At 46.2% G+C, this 22,111-nt stretch overlaps 7 protein-coding genes across 7 annotated transcripts; 3 read left to right on the top strand and 4 right to left on the bottom strand.

Annotated features, from left to right (window-relative positions):
• Positions 1-945: 945 nt before the first annotated feature.
• On the bottom strand, positions 946-3,057 carry AOL_s00112g129 (uncharacterized protein; the record flags this gene model as incomplete). The annotated part of the gene is made up of 5 exons (XM_011127159.1): positions 946-968; positions 1,056-1,220; positions 1,316-2,425; positions 2,735-2,833; positions 2,889-3,057. The coding sequence occupies 5 exons, from the start codon at positions 3,055-3,057 to the stop codon at positions 946-948; spliced, it is 1,566 nt and encodes a 521-aa protein (XP_011125461.1).
• An 804-nt stretch (positions 3,058-3,861) lies between these two features.
• AOL_s00112g128 (uncharacterized protein) lies at positions 3,862-4,669 on the bottom strand (the record flags this gene model as incomplete). The annotated part of the gene is made up of 3 exons (XM_011127158.1): positions 3,862-4,066; positions 4,134-4,333; positions 4,397-4,669. The coding sequence occupies 3 exons, from the start codon at positions 4,667-4,669 to the stop codon at positions 3,862-3,864; spliced, it is 678 nt and encodes a 225-aa protein (XP_011125460.1).
• Positions 4,670-7,234: 2,565 nt separating this feature from the next.
• On the bottom strand, positions 7,235-9,392 carry AOL_s00112g127 (uncharacterized protein; the record flags this gene model as incomplete). The annotated part of the gene is made up of 3 exons (XM_011127157.1): positions 7,235-8,387; positions 8,451-8,491; positions 8,556-9,392. The coding sequence occupies 3 exons, from the start codon at positions 9,390-9,392 to the stop codon at positions 7,235-7,237; spliced, it is 2,031 nt and encodes a 676-aa protein (XP_011125459.1).
• A 1,924-nt stretch (positions 9,393-11,316) lies between these two features.
• Positions 11,317-11,613, top strand: AOL_s00112g126 (uncharacterized protein; the record flags this gene model as incomplete). Its single annotated transcript, XM_011127156.1, has 1 exon — positions 11,317-11,613. One exon carries the CDS (start codon positions 11,317-11,319, stop codon positions 11,611-11,613), a length of 297 nt encoding a protein of 98 aa, XP_011125458.1.
• Positions 11,614-12,397: 784 nt separating this feature from the next.
• Positions 12,398-13,201, top strand: AOL_s00112g125 (uncharacterized protein; the record flags this gene model as incomplete). The annotated part of the gene is made up of 3 exons (XM_011127155.1): positions 12,398-12,418; positions 12,491-12,999; positions 13,051-13,201. 3 exons carry the CDS (start codon positions 12,398-12,400, stop codon positions 13,199-13,201), a joined length of 681 nt encoding a protein of 226 aa, XP_011125457.1.
• A 234-nt stretch (positions 13,202-13,435) lies between these two features.
• AOL_s00112g124 (uncharacterized protein) lies at positions 13,436-15,657 on the bottom strand (the record flags this gene model as incomplete). The annotated part of the gene is made up of 6 exons (XM_011127154.1): positions 13,436-13,969; positions 14,034-14,356; positions 14,422-14,542; positions 14,609-14,655; positions 14,717-14,824; positions 14,883-15,657. 6 exons carry the CDS (start codon positions 15,655-15,657, stop codon positions 13,436-13,438), a joined length of 1,908 nt encoding a protein of 635 aa, XP_011125456.1.
• A 1,390-nt stretch (positions 15,658-17,047) lies between these two features.
• On the top strand, positions 17,048-21,789 carry AOL_s00112g123 (uncharacterized protein; the record flags this gene model as incomplete). The annotated part of the gene is made up of 7 exons (XM_011127153.1): positions 17,048-17,395; positions 17,452-18,498; positions 18,560-20,237; positions 20,300-20,490; positions 20,563-20,639; positions 20,704-20,856; positions 20,922-21,789. The coding sequence occupies 7 exons, from the start codon at positions 17,048-17,050 to the stop codon at positions 21,787-21,789; spliced, it is 4,362 nt and encodes a 1,453-aa protein (XP_011125455.1).
• Between the last annotated feature and the right edge of the window lie 322 nt (positions 21,790-22,111).

Genomic DNA, 22,111 nt, shown 5'->3' with positions numbered 1-22,111 from the left:
CTAAGGAGAAGTCCCTTCTCACCTCAATGAATTCAACGATGAAACCAGTGGCGATGGGTACGGAGATGGTGGAATCTCATTTAATGCACATTGCCTTCGTTTCTTGCCAGCAGTTTAGTCGGCCGCAGAGAGAAGAAAGGGGTTTCAATTGACCAATCGAGTTGGCAAGGTTCGCGCGAGTTGGCGTTTTTTTTTTTTTTTTTTAAGGGATGGTTTGGGGAAAGGGGATGTTTAGAACAATTGAGCGGGGTCTCTGGGTTGGTTGACAATGCAGCAGCAGAATTCCCGAGCCTTTATATGGGTACGTTGATGTGTATGCGTATGCGTATGTGTGGATGATTGAGAGTAAGGTATATATGAGGATGCGCGCGCAGATGTAGATGTATGTATGTGAATATCGATAATGATAATAATAATAAATAAATTATTATTAATATGTCAATTTGAATGCAAATGCGAAATGAAGTGGAGTGGAGTGGAGTGAAGTGAAGTGAAGTGAAGTGAACGGGTGTATGTGTAACTGATTCTAAGCTACGGATTTATTCGATACGGTTGCGTGACCAGCTGAGCTGAGCTGAGTTGAGAATAGATGTCAAGTCGGTGCGGTGGAGCTGAATGTTGTGAAGTGAAGTGAAGTGAAGTGAAGTGAAGTGAGGTGAGGTGAGGTGGAGTGGAGTGGAGTGAAGATTGATGGCAGAGGGAGGATGACCGTGAGTATCTACCTACCAGCCTACCTACCTCCTTACAATATTCGATATACAAGATATAATAGACCGCAGTCTCGCTCGTATTGATTAAATTTAACGTCGATACCAGGAATAGCTTGGATGCTTACTTACCTAAGTAAGTACATACTTAATATTAATCATACATAAGTAGGTATATAGCACCAGTAGGGGTACCTTTACATGGATTCGATTTAGATTAAATGCAACAACACTGCCCTTACACATCAAACCCCAGTTTAACTACAACATCATTCCAACCGTCGGGTCAGCTCCCAGTACACTATCACCATTCTTGTAACGTAGGTCAATACGATAGTTTCGTCTCACCTAAAAGTTCGTCAAGGGCACCAGTAAGCCTTTCGTATTCATGGTTGTCGGTCTTGAGTACCTCGGTCGTGTGCTCGGTTTGGGCCTCCATGTTGTCGACATGATTCTGCGATTCATCGGAAAACATGTGCGCGGGAAGTGCTTCGAACCGCATCCTAAACCGTTCTATATAAATGATCAAACACAAAATTCGAGCACATGCCCCATTGGGTAGAATCCCAGAGAGGGTAAACTAAATTTAGGGGGGTCATCGGGTTTACCGCTCAAATAGTACCGAAGGTCATCGATAAGTTCTATCGTATCCGTTTCCTCTCTCTTCTGAATCCTACTGGCTGACTCGCGGATAAGCTCTTCGAACTGAAACCTGATGGTGCCCTCCTCCAGACACTTCTCCAGACGATTTGCAAGGAACCTGGCGCAGAATGGATCAAGCTTAAGAAACGTCCCTGTCATCCAGCCCGCTCGGGCAACGTCGAAGATAGAATATCCGCGTTCCCCGGTCAATAAATCATCGCTATCTTGGGTCGTTAGAAGTAAGCACGCTCTGGATTTTAGCCTCTCGATTAAAAGCATGTCTGCTGCTTGTAGTAAATCGAGGGCAGCCTCTACTGGAATATCCACCATATCGGTGTAAAACCATTTCAAAATTGCTTCCATAATTTGAGGCGAGACATCGATGGATACTATTGTGGGCCCACCTATCTGTGATGACTGGAACGCTTGCTTGAACCGGACCGCCGTACAGATGAAATCGCTTTGGATCATGGCTTTATGAACCGCATAAAAAAAAACCTCGTCGTCGAACTGCGACCCTACCTCTAACACAACATCCGGTCGTAGGACTTGAACTCGGGGTGCTAATTTAGAAACAGAAAATGGTTCGCCACGAGGCAGACAGAGAGGAACGCTCAAACATTCGTCCCACAGTCGAAGAAAGTCATCTTGCGCAGCTTCGATAAGCGATGTGTGCCTGTTTGTACCATCTCTCGGCTCCGTATTGGTTGATTTGCTTAGGGAAGGTAGGCCGAAATAAACCGAAAGTTTGATAGAGTCCGGGGTATCCCCAGTTTCGGTGTTATCGTCCGAATCGATCAGATACATACACCTGAGTACTGCTAGGGTTGAGTTCCCATCCGTTGGAATCGGCAATCGGTCAACCTGTAGCGATTCCGAAGACTCCATGATGTCACGGAAGTACTTTGAGCGAGCTATTAGAACAAAGGCATGGGCAACAATTCCATCCCCACTGTTATGTGGATGGAGAAAAGTGTCACCATCTGGACGTGGCCGATAAATTCCTGTTAGGGAGGCGCAGCCAACCTCCTTGGATAGTAGAGACGACAACAGCGTTGCATATGGCTGTTTGTTGTCTATAGATACCGAATACTGTACAGAAGTCAGTCTAGACGTCCCATGTGGGGTAATAGGTATGGAGGTAGCCTCGGGCACTTGAAAGCGAGCCCTGCACAGACATCGTATTTTAGGAGGAGGTTGCGAATACGGTCATTCAGCGCACTATAAACGGCTCTGTATTAAATTACAATGGTCGCGATTATCGGTTAGCCTGCTCTTACCCATCCACCTGCGTGTGCATCTGCATATGTGTAAGTACTTAGGTACAGTACACATGTATATCTCTTACCGTTATACATAGTATATAAGAGGAGAAACCAATTTACCTTTCACCTTGGAAGGTGCCTCTGTCGCACCTAGCTCCCAGTGATAAAAGGAGCTCGAGGATATCATAGTGGCCACAGAGGCTTGCCTGAATAGGATTGCTGCAGGTTTAGGAAGCGTCCATCAACATTCTCTATGATTGCTTGGTAAATTCACCTACCAAACCGATGGGAGAATAGTCAAATTTATCCACGGCATTGAGGTGATGTTTAGAAGCTATTAGGTGTTCCCGAACAGCATTGATCTCGCCGAGACGGATAGCGTTCATGAGGACATCAATACCTTGGCTATGCATTGCTGCTGCACCTAGGCGCTCTGAACCCATGCGCTCAATCTTTATCTTTAATATTTACGACTGAATGATTGATTGACAATTAATTAATTAATTAATTAAATTGACAGAGTTGAGGGCTGTTGATGTCGAAAAGTTTTCTCGCTAGCTGATCCTGGAAGTACCGAATTTAGCTTGTTTATCACTGGCCAAGCCGCGTCGAACTATATTAACTCCACAGGACAGGGGGGTCGTAGGCACTACTAGGTATAAACAGCTGTGCGGATTACGGCTAAACATATCCCCATAGGCATTTCGAGTACGTTTGTAAGGACTTCAGAATCGATGGATGAAAAGGGAATAGGAATGGCTCTACGGAGGCTGCGTAAACAAGCCTTCAAGGAACTTTTTTTTTGGGGGGGGAAAGAAAGAAAGAAAGAAGAAAGAGTGGTAGAGATAGAGATAGAGATAGAGATAGAGATAGAGATAGAGATAGATATATAGAGAAAAGATAGCATTCGGCACGAAGCCCAATTATCTAATAATCGGACCCGACGTCCTTCACATGTCCATATACAGGCAAGGGAGGTGCAGGTGTCACGAGAGAAACACACAAAAACACGCGAAAAGAAAAGGCTAGAAAGACGTCGCTGAAATACCGTTTCCTTAAGAGTAATTCTAGTGCTGGGCCTAAATACTTAAGTAACTATCTATCCCGGGCACTTCCTCCGATTCCACCACCTTACCCCCCAAGGCGGGTTGGCTGACGGAAGGGCACGCGCGCGCACACACACACACCTCCACACCTATAGATTGTGAAAGCAAGATTCGTCATAGAGAATCGATGCAAATGTTCTGTTAAGAGGAACGCGCGGGATGAGGCTGCTGCATATGCGTAGGGGGCATACCGTATTGAGTACGATGGGCCTGCTGCTGTTGTTGGGCGAGGTATTGATATTCTTCGGGTGACATATTATAAGCTCCCGCAACTGGGACTTGTGGCGGGAGGGCTCGGGCTTGCTGAGGAATCTGCATATGGCTATGTTCCTCTGGAGATTCCGGTCTGGAGTAGCAAGAGTTTTTCCTTAGCAATTTTATGAGGAAAAGAATATATATTTTTGGCAACTTACGCGTCATCAGGTTCTGTATTTTCTTGCATGCCAGGAATGTTCGGTTCTGGGGCGTTCAAGCATGCCTGGATGAGGTTTTTACCTTCCGCCCGAGTTACGAGGGGTTGTAACTTGGGTGTGGTAAATGTGTACACCAGACCCGTCTCGGACACAACTAGCAATAATACCTGGGTCCCGGTAAGAACCGAAAGCTCGTAAGCCTGATACGTGATTATTAGAACCGATAGTTTTTCTTTGGTAGTATCATTGGAACAAGAAAGTACCTTCTTCATAATACCAGCTTTTCTCTTCGAGAAAGTGATATGGCGACGCGATTTGTCTTGGATGAACTTGATTTCGATCTTGCGTCTCTCGCGGCCAGGTTTAGAATCATCATCATCGTCATCCTCATCTTGGGTAGGTCTCATCCGCTTCATGCCCCGAGATTCATTTGGAACAGCTCCCGTGCCCTGAGCTAGGCTACCATTGCCCAAGTTTGACGCGCCGACGAGGTCTTCGTGGGTACCTGGGGAGCCTTGTCCATCGTTGTCCGACATCTTGCCTGTGAGGCTGGGATTTATTCCAGTGGCAAGATTTTTTTCGCGATATGATGTTTTTTCGGTGCTGTGTGTGGAGCCCTTTCTTTTTCTTCCTCTTCTTCTTCTTATTTTTAATGTTTGCACTTTTTCTTTTCGGTTCCTTTGTTTTTCCCAAGCAACTTAGATTTTATCTGTTTATTTTCCTTTTCTTCTAATTCCCGTTCTTCTTGTTGCTTTTTTTTTTTTCACTCCTTAAGCGGATATGTTGGAAAGAAGGTCGAGGGTTTCGAAGAGACGCGATGTGGAGGGGGATTCTCGGGTCTAGCGAGAGAGAGAGAGAGGCGATGGGGAAAAAGAAAAGAGAGAAGAAAAAAAAAAAAAAAAAAAAAAGAGAGAGAGAGAGAGAGAGAGAGAGAGAGAGAGAGAGAGAGAGATCCAAGTGAGGAATGAGGAAGGATGGACGTTTGTGTGTAGCTGAGCTTAGTTTGTTAGTGTTATGGTACTTGAACATTCGTGTCAACATGGGGATCAACACGGGAGGGTTTCATGTTGGAAATGGTGTAAATGTAGATGGGCCTGAAGGCCGTTCTTTCCAATCAGGCAAAGATGTCATTATTGTTTCCAGATGGAAGGCGAAAGAGAAAGGAAGGAATGAAGGAAGGAAGGAAGAAAGGAAGGAAGAGCGCTGAAGCAGCGGCAGGAAGAGGCACAATCATGCAGATGAGGGTAGTTGAATTGGACTAAACTTGAACTTTTTCAACTTGGACACAAACTTGGGTTTCGATGTATCGGAGGGATACCGACGATAAAGAGAGGGATTAGGGAACGATGGGATAAGGGAAAAGGCGATGCTTACCGAAAGTAGACGAGGTGGGAAAGAGTTTAGTAAAGGCAAAGATGGGGGAGGATTTTTTTTTTTTGTTTGGTTGTGATGGAGCCTTTTTGCCGACTCGACCAACCAGCCTGGAAAAACAGGATAGGACAGGACAGGACAGAACGGGACGGGACGGGAATAGGGTATGATAGGATGGGATGGGATGCGATCGAATAGGATAAGATGGGACGGGACAGGACAGGACAGGACAGGACAGGATGGTTCAAGTTTGGAGGTGGGAAGGTTATTCCTTTGGGAGAAGTGATATATATAAAACGAAGGTAGAGCAAGCAAAAATTGAAGCAAAGACAAAAAGGACTTGACTTACTGGTGGTACTAGCAACAATAGGGATAAGAGTAACCAGGAGGTTCAAGTTAGGTCAAGTACTAAGTATATAACTGAGTAAGCCAGTCAGTCAGATAAGTCGAGTTCTTAAGTGAGTAGTAAAAAAGAGGTAGCTGAACTGAACTGAGTCGAATCAAATCAAACCAGATCAAGGGGGTGGTAAAGGTAGAGGTAGAGGCAGAGGCAGAGGTAGAGGTCGTAGAGCAGGGCAGAGTCAGGAAAGGGAAGCCGGAAACAAACAAACCAGACGGAATATAAATACGGGTGTTGTTGCGGGGATGTGTTGTTGTGACTGACTGGGTGGTAATGTATGTAATGGGAGGAATACTTACATACAGCACACAGGAAGTGGTTGGTTGGGGAGAAATTACCCTTTCCAAGGCCAGGTGGGACACCGCCCTGCTTTATACGGCAATTTCTGGACAAGTTAGTTAGGGGCATTGAACGGGAAAGAAAGAAAAAAAAAAAAAAAAAAACAACAACAACACAACACTATAAAATTTAATCGGGACAGTATAAAATAAAATAAAGTCAAAAAAAATAACAATAAAAGATAAAATAAAATAATAATAAAGGGCGCATGCACGTTTGGGCGACAACCTGCCTCCTTTGGCCACGTCTTTCCCTCTCATGGCTAAATTCCAAAAATACCCGTGGCTCACTCCGTTTTGGGTCTGATGCAGCCCGCGTTCGGCTGCACCTGCTGCTCTCGCCTCCCCCGAATTACCGTCCTGGGAAGTATTCAACATCCTCCCGAAACATTTGCCATGCACCTCTGCGTCTCCTATTAATTACACACATTCTCGCTCTCATCAGTCTGTAATTCCTCCCTCAATTTAATTTATCTCCCCTCTCCCGTGAATCTTGAGCGTGGTTTGGTATATGCACAACTCTGTACTTAAATTAATCGCTTTGGTTATAATACAAAATTTCCGTCCAGTCGCTGCATTGCATCCTGGTCTAAATATCTTTTTTGGTCCGCCTTTCCAATGGCTATGGTTCAGGTATTATGAATTGGACATACATGTACTAGTTAGGTACATACATACCTAAGTACTTAGACGAAATGGATTTCATCCGCGGGAACAAGCGAAAAAGAAAAAAGAAGAAGAACCAGAAAAAAAAAAGTAAAAATAAAAATAAAAAAACCAATCTTCATGAAATAAACGTTTGATAAATTTTTCTCTCGAAAAACTGAAAGATTGGGGGAGAAAAAGGAAAATCAAGAAAGAAGTCCAGAAAGTCAAGCAAATAAAATGTAATAATTTCAAGATTTAAGAGCATAAGCTGAGGAAGGTTAAGGAACACTATAGCGGGGACGAGAAAGAAGGTCGTAGAAGAACGCTAAAAATCCGTCCATTCATCAAGTCGTTAGAAGGTGCCACAGGTCCAAAAGGACACCTCCGCTCCCCTTGATATAATTCCCCTCATCGTCGTATCTTGCAGTGCTCTGGAAGAGGTACCCATACACAAACTCTTTTATCCTATCCATCAGCCCTGGATGCTTCAGAAATATGGCCTCGTCATGGAGCACGACCAACTGCCTATCAGGCCTTTGCGATGCTGTCTTAGTGGGCTCCGAAGCAGACTTTGTAGGGTTTCGAAGCGTGTTCCCCGCCCCAGTATCGCCAGACAGAACCATCCACCGTGGTCTCTCCGTCGGGGCACTGCTCCTTGAACCAAGATCATCCGTCTCGTTCCATAGGGATACCTCCAATGGGAATCCATCGAAGTGCACTCCATTTGAATTGAGAGACCCCGCTGCCTGCGATCCTGTTTCATATGTCATTTTAATCCAGTCGGGCCCCATAACTACCTCATTAGCTCGCCTGAGCATTTCAGGATTGACCGGATACTCAGATTGTCTAGTGTCTCCGCTTGCAAGTATGTCTACCGGCGTGCCCGGTGGAAAACATGCTTTTAATCGAAACTTTGCTTTATGATTAAACGGGTTCACTATCGTTCCATGGTTCTGCATGTGCCCCAGAATGCGATTCCAGGTATTATTGTTCGCGATCAGCAGAGGGTGGGAAATCTTAACAGATGTGTAGGTATTGCTTTCATTTGAAGAAGGGGCTGCAAGCAGTAGGGCGTTAGGCTGCTTCTCTGCTTCATGTTTTTGGTTCTGGGAGATAGAAGCCCCGAGAATTGAGCCAACTGCCGACGAGAACCCCTTATCCTCGTGCGCCATCGATACCGAGGCTCTCCTGTTTGAGCCCCCGTGTTTGTTGTACGTTGCTCGCCGAGTTAAATTCGGACTCGATGAGCGAGCGGATGGAATGTTCCATTTTAATCTCATGTCATCCTCAACAGCTGCACGTCTACTCTCCGCCTCCTCCTCAGAAAGTGTGTTCCAGAGACATCCAGGTAATATTGGAGGGAAGTTGGCAAGTTGGTGCTCTAGATCACGTCGCTTTTGTTCCTCTTCAACTAACGATACTGTATCGGTGCGCCTACGGGCTTTGGAACCAAAGCTTGCCGTACCCTTTGCAGTGCCTTCTGCCCGGTGGGTCGATCTAGGTATAATAGCCATCAAGTCAGTAAGACATGAATGTAGTATATAATCGGCCGTTACTTACGGATCAGATACTGTACTTTCAGCCTCTAGGGGATCGAATCCCTATGTACACCAATTGTTAGGGAATAGCAAAGCAATAAATAATAATCCTGCCCTAGTAACATACTTTGTATTTCATGTGGGTGAGATGACTGGGGATGGTTTTCTTTCCGTCTCGTGGGGCCGCCGCCGCAGCAGTTGCCGCAGCAGCAACAAGGCCCCCACCGTTTAAATTTCCACCTTGCCCAAATACACCTCCTTGTGATGCTTTTGACTTCTGGAATATGGATTTGGTTGCATTCGCGTCCGTGGGGTTTTGCATGCCAGCCTCGGCTCGCTGTCGAAGGGACGATGCATTGATAAGGTCGTGATCTCTCCACCCTGGATTGGCGTGTTCTAGGGGCGCCTCGATGACATTCATCACGAATTCGCTCTGCGGCCATAGTCTTTGCGACGGCTCCAGTTCTGATGGAGACTGGAGCGAAGTTTGCATAGAAAAAAGGCCGTAACCGGCGGTAGAAGGTTGGTTCCCCTGGTCTACAGGTGGTTGGTAAATTAAAGATTGTCGATGGAATTCTGATATCATATGGGACATCTCCTCAGAGTTTCGAGGGGCGTTAGCCCGGGGCGCCGAAGCCATCATGGTGGTTGTCTTCGTTGTTGCGAAAGCACTTTCAAGGTCAGAGGGAGATTTAGCGGGGATTTCTTCGTATGCTGGTGGACTGGACGAGTGTATAGGTAGTTTTGGTTGACTGATCGTGAGAGGGTTGAGGTTGAGGTTGGTGTTGATGTTGAGATTGAGGTTGAACTTGAACTTGGGCCTGAACTTGGACGTGGAAATGAAGACCGATGTGAAGTTGTATGGTGAAAGATGCGCGCTCAGTTGTGGCGCTGCGCCGCGACAACTCCAACGACAACAACACGCTGCAACCACTTCCCCAGTCTGCAAGTTGCACCATCGCATCTACCTTGTTCTTCTAGTACCAATCTCGAAGCGCCCGGTGGTTCGGCCATCTACCTCTTCCAAGCCGATTCCTGTCACCTCCCTGTTCTTTTTGGCATATCGTCTGCACTTAGCCTTTGCTCTTACCTTCAGTACTTATCACAGCCTTTGAACACCCAGTAACGTCAGGTCCCTACGCCTTAAGTACAACCGCCGTCCTAGCTTCGCCCATGGATATTCTTCAACTCTACTATCCCGATACAGCATCTATAACTTACCCCAAGATCCAAACGTTCCGTGAAGAGTGCCGACTATTCCAATAAACATCAGTGCCACCACTCCCAATATTTTTCGTCCAATCTCAAGTCGAAAACCCCCGACAACGAAGATTCGGCCCTGCCTTTTTGCGACAATTGATTCCAAATCACACCTCCCGCCCCCCCAAACAGTATAAAAGATCACTAGTGATCGGGGGTCTTAGCCAGATTTCACAGGTTAAAGCGTGCTCTCCCGGAGCCTAGTTTATATAATTCACCCAAAGCACGATTTAGTTACCGCGATACGGTGTTTTGGTACCAAATTCGCCGTTAAATGCAGCCGCTTCCCCGGCGGCTGCTAGTCTACTCCACGGGGCCCATGGACCTCTCTTCGCATGCGGCTATAATTATTGGCATCTTTGTCGGAGTTGTATCAACTTCAGTCCAATCACTCGGCCTTACGCTCCAAAGGAAATCTCATCTGTTGGAGGAAGAGCGGCCAAGCCAGCGGCCGCCATACAGACGTCGAAGATGGCAGGTGGGCAATCTCCTTTCTAAGAGTCTCGGGAAGAAAGAAGTACGCCGAAAGTTGAAACTTAAAAAAAATCGGCGTTTATAGATCGGTATGGGACTGTTCATAACTTCGAATATTCTCGGAAGTTCCGTCCAAATTGGTACTTTACCACTTGTTATATTATCCCCCTTGCAAGCCGTAGGTCCCCCCCCCCAAAAAAAAAAAAAAAAGTCCTGCTCATCGTCAACCAAGAGCGCGCCAGAATCCTTTACCTTAAAGAGCCCGAGAATAGCTAAATTATTGTGGTAGTCCGGCTTGGTGTTCAACTCTATATGTGCTAGTGCCCTTTTAGGGGAGCCATTCACGCTTCTTTCCCTCATCGGTACAGTTCTCGTTTGCTTGGGAGCTGGCCTCATAGCAATATTCGGCACAATCAAAGAGCCGGTACATAACTTAGATGAATTAATATTGCTCCTATACCGAAGAGGGTTTCTCGTGTGGCTTGTCGGTCAAGGTATCATTATATTATTCTTGCAGTGCATTGCCCAAATGAGCAACAATTCAAGGAGATCAGGTAGCAGTAATAGGTGGCGAATCATACGTGGCACGGCTTATGGGAGTATTAGGTAAGGATTCCGTAGGGCCCGTAAGCTTTCGTAGTCACGTACAGGAAGGACTCCTTGCTAATCTAGGTCTTTTTTAGTGGTATTCTATCGGCAGATTCACTACTTCTAGCGAAGTCAGCGGTTGAGCTACTAATACGAACTGTTGTTACCGGGGATAATCAGTTTACTAGCTGGCCGTCCTGGATAATCGTCATGAGTCTCGTCGCAGCGGCCCTATTCCAACTTTTCTATCTTCACAAGGGGTTGAAGCTTTGCTCTACAAGCGTTCTTTACCCCCTCGTATTTTGCGTATATAATATCTTTGCAATTTCGAATGGGCTCATATACTATAACCAAGCGGGGAGGCTTTCTACCCTATCGTCATCCCTTGTACGGATCAAACTGTTTATTCCCGTATTTCAGTGGCCTAGAAAGCTAACGATACCTTGTGTTTACTTGTTTAGATAGCGCTGGGAGTTTTTATATTGTTGTCTGGCGTCCTCGCGTTGTCTTGGAGGCTCGAGCAGAGCAGCCAGCCATTTATACAAGACGCGGATGATGGCCCATCCATGGATGAAGAATCCGAGCGTACTCACCTTCTTACGGGGCCGCCTAGTTCCGCGGGTGTCTCGGAGGGGTGGCTGAGATACCTCAATGTCAAATCGGTCTCCTTCATACAACGGTCTCCTTCACCAACCTTGCCAACGAGATATGGCGCGATACCTCGCCGTCGCACAATAACAGAAACTCGGGAGATATTGGCTGAGCTTGAATCCGAGTCAGATTCATCTTCCCCAACGGGAGACCACAATCGAAGCGGCCAGCTTGAGCACAACAACGGGACTGGACCCCTCGTTCCAACATAACACGTTGTTTTTTGCTTCATTGACGATTACCCGGATAGGTGTATAATGGTAGTCTATATGCACCCGAGCAATGGAATTATCCAAGATCTAGACAATAGTCACCTTCTATCGGTGATTTTGGGACACGCCTGTAGCCTCTTTTTTTTTTTTTCTTTTTTTTTTTCCCAGCAGAGAGTTTCAGAAGAACATATGGTGTTCAGGCGTTTGTCTCTGGTAGATCTTGAACTTTGAGCTAGGAAGATGGGTTCTTCGGCTGTGGATCGTTTTGTATATAGCATGTTCATTGAGCCTGATTAGTAGTGTATACACTTTGGTATTCGAGTTGTATGAAAACAGGGCCAAGTAGGTGTAATATTTAGGGAAATGGCGAGTAAACATCGGCGCGTGCTCGTGAGGCCCTTTCGCCTAGTATCAAGAGAAACCAGGTCCCCAGAGTGCAAGGTTTTAATCCCCGTTAAGCGCATAGAGCTATTTACGGGATTCGGTACCTTTAGGTAAGTAGTGGGTGGTTATTGGGCTATAATATGAGGCCCTTGGGTGAAGATATAGAGTGAGAAACATAGGTACCTGCTTGGTACCTAGGTACTTCTTAAGTACTTCTTAGGTGACAAAGTGCCAATTCATCTTTAGCGTCGCGAGCAGCCCAACCTACGTCAACCGAAACCCACCACACCATACAGGACACCACCGACAATCCACTCACGGTATCGAATCTCTCGGGAATCTTTCTGAGAGCATTTACAAATTCGTATTAGAAGGCCCGTAGATTAGTGCTATCTTCACAATGTCATTGACGGATGACCAGGTATATCCCCAACACCGCCGGTACCTTGATGCCCCGAGCTAACTGTAGCATCTTTGATGTTTCGATGGCTAGGTGGCGGGGGAGCTAAAGAAGATGACAGCGTTCATCAAGCAGGAGGCGCAGGAAAAGGCCCATGAGATTCAGATAAAAGCAGATGAGGAATTCACTATCGAGAAAGGGAGACTCGTACGCTCCGAAACAGTCTCTATTGATACTCAGTTCGAGCGAAAACACAAGCAAGCCGAGTTATCACAACAAATTGCCCGATCAAATGTCACAAATAAAACGAGGCTCAAGGTATTGGGTGTTAGGCAGGAGCTATTAGAGAGCATTTTTGAAGATGCTAGGAAAAGCTTAGGCCAGATAGCCAATGATAAAGCTAGATACGCAGATGTCCTTGAGGGACTGATTTTAGAAGGTGCATTCGCCCTCGCGGAACCGAGTATCTCAGTAAGGGCTAGGAAAATGGATTTTGATCTGGTCAAATCTGCCGCCGATTCTGCATCCTCAGCATACGCTGAGAAAACCGGCCAGAATATTAAGATCACACTAGATGAAGCTGGGGAACTACCAACGGATTGGTGAGTCCCGCACCTCATTAATATGTAATTTTTGCTAATATCGTACACTAGCGCCGGGGGTGTCTTCGTTATCAGCGGCAATGGGCGTATTGATATCAACAATACTTTTGAGGAGCGCCTTGGCATTCTAGAAGACGAAGCTCTACCAGCGGTCCGAAACACTCTATTTGGGCCTTCGCCCAATCGCAAGTTTTACGACTAGGGCTAAGGGTAACCTACTATTAATTATGGGATTCGTGTCAATGAGAGAAGTTCACCAATCGCAAATAGGCGGTTGCGAGGTGCCTAAGCACTTGCTATTTCCTTAGTTCTTTGTATTTTTGCTCACTCCCTGTTTTATCGATTCTTAATTGCGGCACAGTTTCTGTTCAATATGATATGGAACGATCAGTACGCTAAAAATCGTAGATGAGTTTGGAGGATCATTACTCGGGGCCTATCCTGGTCCTAGTCGGAAATAATTATCCATGACCGTTTGGACACCCCTCCTTTTTTTCCGAACACCCTCAAGTCGGATGATCAGTTGAGCGAACGAATCCTTAGCGTTTGATTTCTCAATGTCTAGATGGATACCGGCGTCCTGGGTGAACTCCTTGGAGTGTTTAATGTGCAGGACCAGTTTCTCTAGTAGATTTTCCGATTGCCCTTCCTCATCTCTTTCCACGACGTTCGCACACCATCGAGCATCATCCACTGAAATATTGATGATATCGACAACATTCTGCAACTGAGCATGTGATTCGCCTTTAGGTATTCTCACTTCCTTGCTTTTCAGGGCAGCTACGATACTGCCCATGAGAATACCTGGGCTGGGTTCTGGCCCAATGTAAACTTTGTTCCCCGAAAAGAATAGCCTCGCGAGCTGTTTTCTGAAGTCATGCGAGAATCTGGATGTTGTTGGCAGAACCCCAAGTAACTGTACCTGGAATGCTCTATTAGTGACTGAAGCTAGCGTTTCGGACAGGATGGTCTGTTGGGTTCATTGTCAGTCCTTGATACATGATTGAGGGGGGGCTTGGGCCGGCATGTGTTACCTGGACTAATGAGTTGCTCCTTCGCCCGACCTGCCCGAGAAGATCTTCAATTAAACTGAGAAATTCCGGCTGGCCCCTTCGCTCCTTCATCCTTCGCTCATCTAGTGAGAAACGCACTACCAAGCCCCACGTAATACGCAGCCCATCGTCGGTTAAACTATTGCATGGAACAGAATTAGTTGAGCAGATTGCAGTATGGTGGGGGTTCATAAGTTGGTAATACCCTTGTAGAAGGTTTCTTAGCATTTTCAACACCAAACAGATGTTCCACCAGCTTGGACTATATGTGACACTCTTTTCATTTGCATTATCGGGTGTTCCCTCTATTTTATGATTCGTATAGTGTTAGGTTTTATTATGTGCCAATCTTTGTTGTCGGAATTAGTACCTCGGTAGCTAGCTACTAGGGGCTTGTTGAGATCGAGAGCACTTCCTGAACCACCGATTAACTCGAAGATACGCTGTAGTCCCTTTTGATCAAGAACAGATTCAAACTGTTCGTGAAGGGCCTAGTTTCAACGTGGGTTAGAAGATTATCTTGGTGTAATTCGGACAAGGCATATACATGCTGTGACTAAGGTAAAACAAGAGAATGATATATCCTCGTCGCCTCTCAAGCAGACTAGTGTTGGGCGTTAGATATCCTATAGAATATAAATAGATACTTGGGGTTAGGGTATTACCTGCATCGAGAAGGAGTTGGCGGAGAGGGGGCTCTAATACAGAACAATAGCTCTCTAAACAATCAACCATGGCGCCGGAAACTAAAAAGTCGCGGATGTTTTCAACACCTTGAGCTCTTAGCTTCGCTGTAAGAAATGCTTCTGGGGTCAACATGTATTCAATTACCTAGCTCGGGTTCATTTGATCTGAGCAAAGCGCTAATGCAACCACTATCTTGGATTGCAGCAAATAGTTCGCCCAGCGGAGCCTGGTGTATCATAGAAGCGTTGCTGAAAAAGGACCACGTCGGAAGCTGGTCGTGTTTTCTGCTCGGGTTCAACACGTTAAGGATAGCTGGTACTCCTTCTTGCGATTTGAGGTAGGCATTTATATTTGCGGTTGCTGACTCTGTCTGTCTCTTTTCATTCGAGGACTCGGTCTCTTCTAGGAGCTCTTGAGCGCGACGGATTTCTTCATCTCTTGCTTTGTTATTGGCTATCCTTTCTTGGATATCGGCCATAGTAAGCTTCGGTGCTGCCAGTTGTGAGTTGCGAAGACCTGACGATCTTGTTGGCTGCAAGAATTCAAGGATGTCATCTTCGCTATCATCTTCGCTCGATGGCAGGTGGAGGGATAGGGCCGACGGCGACGGCGATGGTAACTTTTCGTGGCGGCGACGGTGATTTTGATTTTGAATTTGAATTTGACTATGATTATGATTATGATTATAGTTATGGTTATGATTGTGATTGTTGTGATATTCGGAAAGGGAGGAAGAAGAAGCTGTAGAAGCAGTTGTAGCACAATGTTTTCGTTTAGGCCGACGTGCTGACATTGTTCGATAATGGTCCTCGAGTTCTCTTTTGAAAGCTACTTGTCTGGTTTTGTGTCTTATAAAGTCTGCTTCGAAGGTGTAATCAGAGTCCTCGTCTTCTTGAGAGTCCTCAATGAGAGAGGACATGATGGAGGTGTTCTGGATTGGATTTGTTTTGGTTAGATACCTAGTACGTAGATACTTAAATACTCAAATATAGGCAGGTAGATGGGTATTGAGACGTACATACCATTGTTGAGGTTCGTTTCTTTGTTCTCCAGCTACTTCTTTCGTGACTTTGATATCAAAGGCAATAATCTGATAGTACTTAAGTACTTAAGTACTAAGTAGTCCCTGAGCATGCGCATGTAAGTATGTATGGTCGCATTTTGATTGTCTCGTCTTGGTACCTAGGCAAGTAAGGTACCAAGCCAGTACTTGGCTAATGCATGTTTTGTTATCCAAGCAGTCATACGTAAGCGGTTGGTGGCACGAGCGCGACGTGGAGCCGATGAGAGCCAAACGAGCTGGTCTAGGCAGTGGCAGGGGCACCGGCACTGCTATTCTTGTCGTTCCGGAGTGGTTGGAGGGCGATGGGGGATGAAGATGGATGGGGCTGCTGATTTGAGGTTCTTGGGCACTGGGCGGCATCGAACGGGACCAAATGGGAGCTGGTGGACGCTGTTCACAGGCACTCAGACGCGACCAAGCTACTTCCGCCGGGCCCGCTCACATCCGTTCTGTTGGAGGTTTCGAGGCTGTGGCCGGTTCAAGCCCCTTTCCCTCTTCCCATTAATAGAATTCCATTCCTCCCATCCATTTTTAACTGTCATCACCATCACCATCACCGTCAACCAACACCAACACCAACACCAGCATCAGCATCAACATCTACATCTACCTCAACCTCCCCATGTTGCTCCCGACAGAATCACCTCCAGGGATCACTACGATAACAGCGACCGCAGCTTGTCACTATTAATTGGCTCACCGACGTAAAATTAACTGCGACCGGCCTTATTAGGAAGAACGAACCAACGAACAAACCAACGAGCCAACGACCGTCCAACGAAAGAAAGAGGAGCGAAGTACAGCAAAGAAAATCAGAGCAAACCGAAACAAACATTAAAAAATAAAAATAAAAATAAAAATAAAAATAATAAAAATAAAAATAATAAAAATAAAAAAGGAGACATCGCCGCATTTAACTTCGGATCTCGCGGAGGATCCTTTTTTTTATTATTTTTTTTTTGTTTCCCCCCAATACCCCAGGCCTGATAAGGCTGGAAGAACATAACAACACGACCACGATCCATCAATACTTACAATTCCATCAGCGACCAGGCAACTCTTCCTCCTCCTCTGCTCTCTCTCATCGCCATCGCCGTGCTTATTCAACCTGTGGAACAAAGAACAAATAAAATAAAACCGAATTTGCCCGGTCCTTTCTCATTCTGCTGCCCTATCCTCTATTCTCCCTCTTTGCCATCAAATATAAAAGTCGCCTCGGACGCCCAAATCCCCGGATCGACCCTGGATGGCTTCTCAGATGCCTGACGAGTCGGAAGGGAAGAAACGAAGGTCCCTCTGGGGCCGGAAAGAAGAGAAACCTCAGTTAGACAGTGGCGAATCGGGGAAAATGGCCGGTCCATCCTCTTCCGACAGCGAAGAGGGAGAGGAGAATGGGCACTTCGGCCGTAACGTCTATATAAACCTACCTCTCCCGCCAGATGCACAGGACGAAGACGGGAAGCCCATCGCCCAATACGCTAGAAACAAGATCCGAACAGCGAAATACACTCCATTGTCTTTTATTCCAAAAAATCTTTGGTTGCAATTCCACAATGTTGCTAATATCTATTTCCTATTCATCACGATTTTACAGGTAATTCTAATCCCCGACCGCATTCAGCAAGCGCCCCCTTTGCTCATGACTTTTAGATCTTTGCTATCTTCGGAGCCTCGAACCCTGAACTCGGCTGCATCCCCCTCGTTGCAATTCTCCTTATTAGTGGAATAAAGGACGCCATCGAAGACTACCGGAGAACAGTCCTGGATCTCGAATTAAACAACACACCTGTCCACATCCTCCTCGGGGTTCCTAATGTAAATGTCACCGACGATCAAGTTTCCCTGTGGAGGAGAATAAAAAAAGCGACCACCCGAGGCCTTCGTTACCTCTTTCATTTTTTCAAATCTCTCAAGAACAAAGGCAAGGCAGAACAGGCTGCCGGGGGGGACCCGAAACCAGGCCAGTTGCAGAGAATGCAAACCAGAGCCTCTATCTATACCATCGCTGACGATGGAGAGGCTATCCAAATGACACCTGTGCCATCACCGGCCCCTACAAGCAACCGTTTTTCTTTCACGCCAGGGGTTAACGAGAGACCTGCTACCATTCCGCCCCAAAACAAGACCCCAGCAAACGGCAAATTCTACGGCTCGGTAGTTGATCCCCACTACGACCCCAAAAATGAATCACCTGCTAAATTTAAGAGAGATAACTGGAAAAACGTTCGTGTGGGTGATTGGGTCCGGATTTACAATAACGAAGAGGTCCCTGCCGATATAATCATCCTTGCGACATCAGACGCTGATGGGGCTTGTTATGTGGAAACGAAAAATCTTGACGGCGAAACGAACTTGAAGGTTCGACATGCATTGCATTGTGGCGCTGGGATTAAACATGCTAGAGATTGCGAAAAGGCTAGATTTACGGTTGAGAGCGAAGGTCCGCATGCCAACCTATACGCATACACAGGTCTCATTAGGTGGGATCAAGTTGATGCTGCGGACCCAAATAAGCCGACTATGCCAATGACGGAGCCAATATCTGTTAAAAATCTGCTCCTCCGTGGCTGCTCCCTCAGGAATACCGACTGGGTAGTAGGAGTTGTGCTATTTACTGGAAGTGAAACCAAGATCATGATGAATGCTGGCGTCACACCGACGAAACGTAGCCGAATTCAACGGGAGCTCAACATCAACGTACGAAGAATACCCCCATAATATCTTAGCCTCATCATCTTTCTGACAATTTATTTTTTAGGTCCTGCTGAACTTTGTAATCCTTTTTATCATGTGTTTACTCTCTGGAATCGTCCAAGGCGTCTTCTCTGGAAAAAAGGATGCGTCACAAAGCTTTTTCGAGTATGGGTCCATCGGTGGCTCTCCAGGAGTTGATGGGCTCATCACCTTCTGGACTACTGTGATCTTATTCCAGACACTCGTTCCAGTATCCTTGTATATCAGCCTTGAAATCATCAAAGGAGCACAAGCGTTCTTCATCTTTAGCGACATCCTAATGTATTACGAACCACTCGATTACCCTTGTACCCCGAAATCTTGGAATATCTCGGACGATGTCGGACAGATTGAATATATTTTCTCCGACAAAACTGGGACTTTGACCCAAAACGTCATGGAATTTAAAAAGTGCACAATCAACGGGCGCCCCTACGGAGAAGCCTATACGGAAGCCTTCGCCGGGATTCAAAAACGTCAGGGAGTTAACGTTGACGTTGAAGGTCCAAAGGTTAAAGCACAGATAGTCGAAGACAAGCGGGAAATGATCAAGGCGCTGAGAGGAATCGACGATAACGTATACCTAGATGACGAAAAGCTCACATTCATCTCACCTGAATTTGTTAGACATCTTACAGGTACAGCAGGAGAAGCCCAAGCAGCTGCTTGTCACCACTTTATGCTCGCATTGGCCCTTTGCCACAGCGTTCTTCCTGACCTTGTATCTGATGAACCGCCGAGAATTGAGTTCAAGGCCCAGTCACCTGACGAAGCCGCACTAGTGGCCACAGCAAGGGACATGGGGTTCAGTCTTGTGGAACGCACTCAGTCCGGGGTTCGTCTGAACATCCATGGTAAACAAGTCGGCTATCAGGTGCTTAACACCCTCGAATTCAATTCTGCTCGCAAAAGGATGAGTGCGATCATTCGAATGCCTGATGATAGGATTATATTATTCTGTAAAGGCGCAGACAGCATTATTTATTCCCGGTTGACGCCAGATCAACAACAGGAGTTGAGGAAAAGCACAGCCGAGCACCTCGAAATATTTGCCAGAGAAGGGCTCCGGACTCTTTGTATCGCTGAACGGGTTCTCTCGGAAGAGGAATATCGCGAGTGGATGCAACTTTACGATGCGGCTTCTGCCGCCACTGTGGGAAGGGATGAGAAGATAGAGGAGGTATCAGAACTGATTGAACAGAATCTTACCTTACTCGGCGGCACCGCCATTGAAGACCGCCTACAGGATGGCGTTCCAGATTCGATCGCATTACTAGGCGAAGCTGGCATCAAACTGTGGGTTTTGACTGGTGATAAGGTTGAAACTGCTATAAATATCGGGTTTTCATGCAATCTTCTCAATAACGAGATGGATCTGATCATACTCCAGTCAGTGGACAGTATAGAAGCAGCTCACGAAATGATACTGAGGAATTTAAGGGAGCACTTTGACATGCAAGGAGGGGCTGAGGAACTAGCGGTCGCCAAAAAAAACCATGACCCTCCTCCTCCGACCCATGCTGTCGTGATTGATGGGGATACTCTCAGATTCGTTCTCGATGATGCAGTCAAAAATGACTTCTTGCTTCTCTGCAAACAATGCAGAGCTGTCCTCTGCTGCCGTGTGAGCCCGAGTCAGAAGGCCGCAGTCGTGCGCATGGTAAAAGTGGGGCTTGACGTAATGACGCTAGCTATTGGCGATGGTATAGCCCTATTTTCTGCCGTGTCCTTAAACCATCTATGAGTGCTAACATTATTTTCATAGGTGCAAACGATGTAGCTATGATCCAAGAAGCTGATGTCGGCGTGGGAATCGCTGGAGAAGAGGGTAGGCAAGCGGCAATGTCTTCGGACTATGCAATTGGCCAATTCCGTTTTCTTTGCCGATTAGTCCTGGTCCATGGTCGCTGGTCCTATCGTCGCTTAGCTGAAATGATCGCTAATTTCTTCTATAAGGTAAGTCTATATCCTCTTACGGATCATTATCAGTAACCTTCAAACTGATTTGGCCCCTGTTTAATACTTAAGAACATTGTCTGGACATTCGTACTCTTCTGGTACCAAATATACTGCAGTTTCGATGGTTCTTACCTCTTCGACTACACGTAAGCTTTCATAAATACTCTTGGCTCACTGACCTAGAATTCGGTTGATTGACATGGGGTGCAGATATGTATTGCTATATAACTTAGCCTTTTCATCTCTCCCGGTCATCATTATGGGTATAATCGACCAGGATGTAGATGATAAAGTGTCTCTTGCCGTTCCCCAACTTTACCAACGTGGCATACTTAGACTCGAATGGACTCAAACCAAGTTTTGGTAAGATAATATCAGATCCTTTTTTGTACCCTAGTACAAAGCTAACACGCCTTGAACTTTGGAAGGATATACATGTTTGATGGCATTTACCAATCCGTTATTACGTTTTATATGACTTACCTTCTCTTTTCCGGCGGAGGTTTCACTTCATCAAACGGTCGAATGCTCAACAACCGAGAGCAAATGGGCGTTTATGCCGCCAGCGCGTGTATCGTCGTCGTAAACGTTTACGTGCTCATGAATCAGTATCGGTGGGACTATTTATTCTTGGGTATTGTTTCCTTCAGTATCCTCCTCATTTGGTTCTGGACTGGTGTTTACTCCCAGTTTATGGACTCTGTCAACTTTTATAAATCTGCGGAACAGGTCTACGGGGCACTGAGTTTTTGGGTGAACTTGCTTATCACGGTGGTAGTTTGCCTTCTACCCCGCTTTGCCTGTAAAGTGGTTCAGAAGCTATATTTCCCTTATGACATAGATATCATACGGGAACAGGTCCGGCAAGGCAGGTTTCGATATCTTTACGAAGATGAAGGTACGATGGCACTACCGCGAAGTTCTATAAGTTCTGGCTTTTCCAACCTTCCCAAATCACGTCCGTCTAATCCATTTGCGAGCGAAGAAGATGACGAACGGCCAATATACCCCCCAAGCATTGCGCCCACAGCAACTACCGTTGGTAAACGAGAAAGCCACCACGGTAGCGATGGAGCTGAAAGTGATATATTTTCACTTCCTACCCACAGATTCTCGATGGACGAGCGGCCCCGCAATAGCTTCGATCGGATTCGAGCCTCGATGGACCGGACGCGCGCAAGCTTTGAGGCCAGTAATGACTTCACTTCGGCAGCTATGCTTGCAAGGGTTGAATCCCGAAACTCCATTGCGTTTGCGAGAAGGAGGAGTCAATTGGCTACCGAATATTTTGCCTAATCTATCCGTTCGCACGATATTTTATGAGGGTGAGCTTTGCAAATTTAATTTCCCTCGTTGATCTTTCCAATGTACATAAAAAGCAAGATTATTATAATACCCTTTGTCGATACCAGTTTGCTTGTTGTTGCTGCTTTAAGTCTCTTTGCTTTTGTGTGGCGCAGAGGTGTTACGTCTGTGTGTTCCGAGCTTCTGCCTAATTTCTGTTCCCACTTACAAGAGTGTTCTTCATTTTGTAAACTAAAGGGATGTTGTACAATTAACACTTCTGTGGGAGGAATGCTGGGCTTAGCCTAATACCCTTGCAAGCCTATGGGGTCAC

This window comes from Orbilia oligospora, assembly GCF_000225545.1.
Source record: "Orbilia oligospora ATCC 24927 unplaced genomic scaffold scaffold00112, whole genome shotgun sequence".
Taxonomy (NCBI): Eukaryota; Fungi; Ascomycota; class Orbiliomycetes; order Orbiliales; family Orbiliaceae; genus Orbilia; species Orbilia oligospora.
This window is presented reverse-complemented; position numbering and strand designations above follow the sequence as displayed.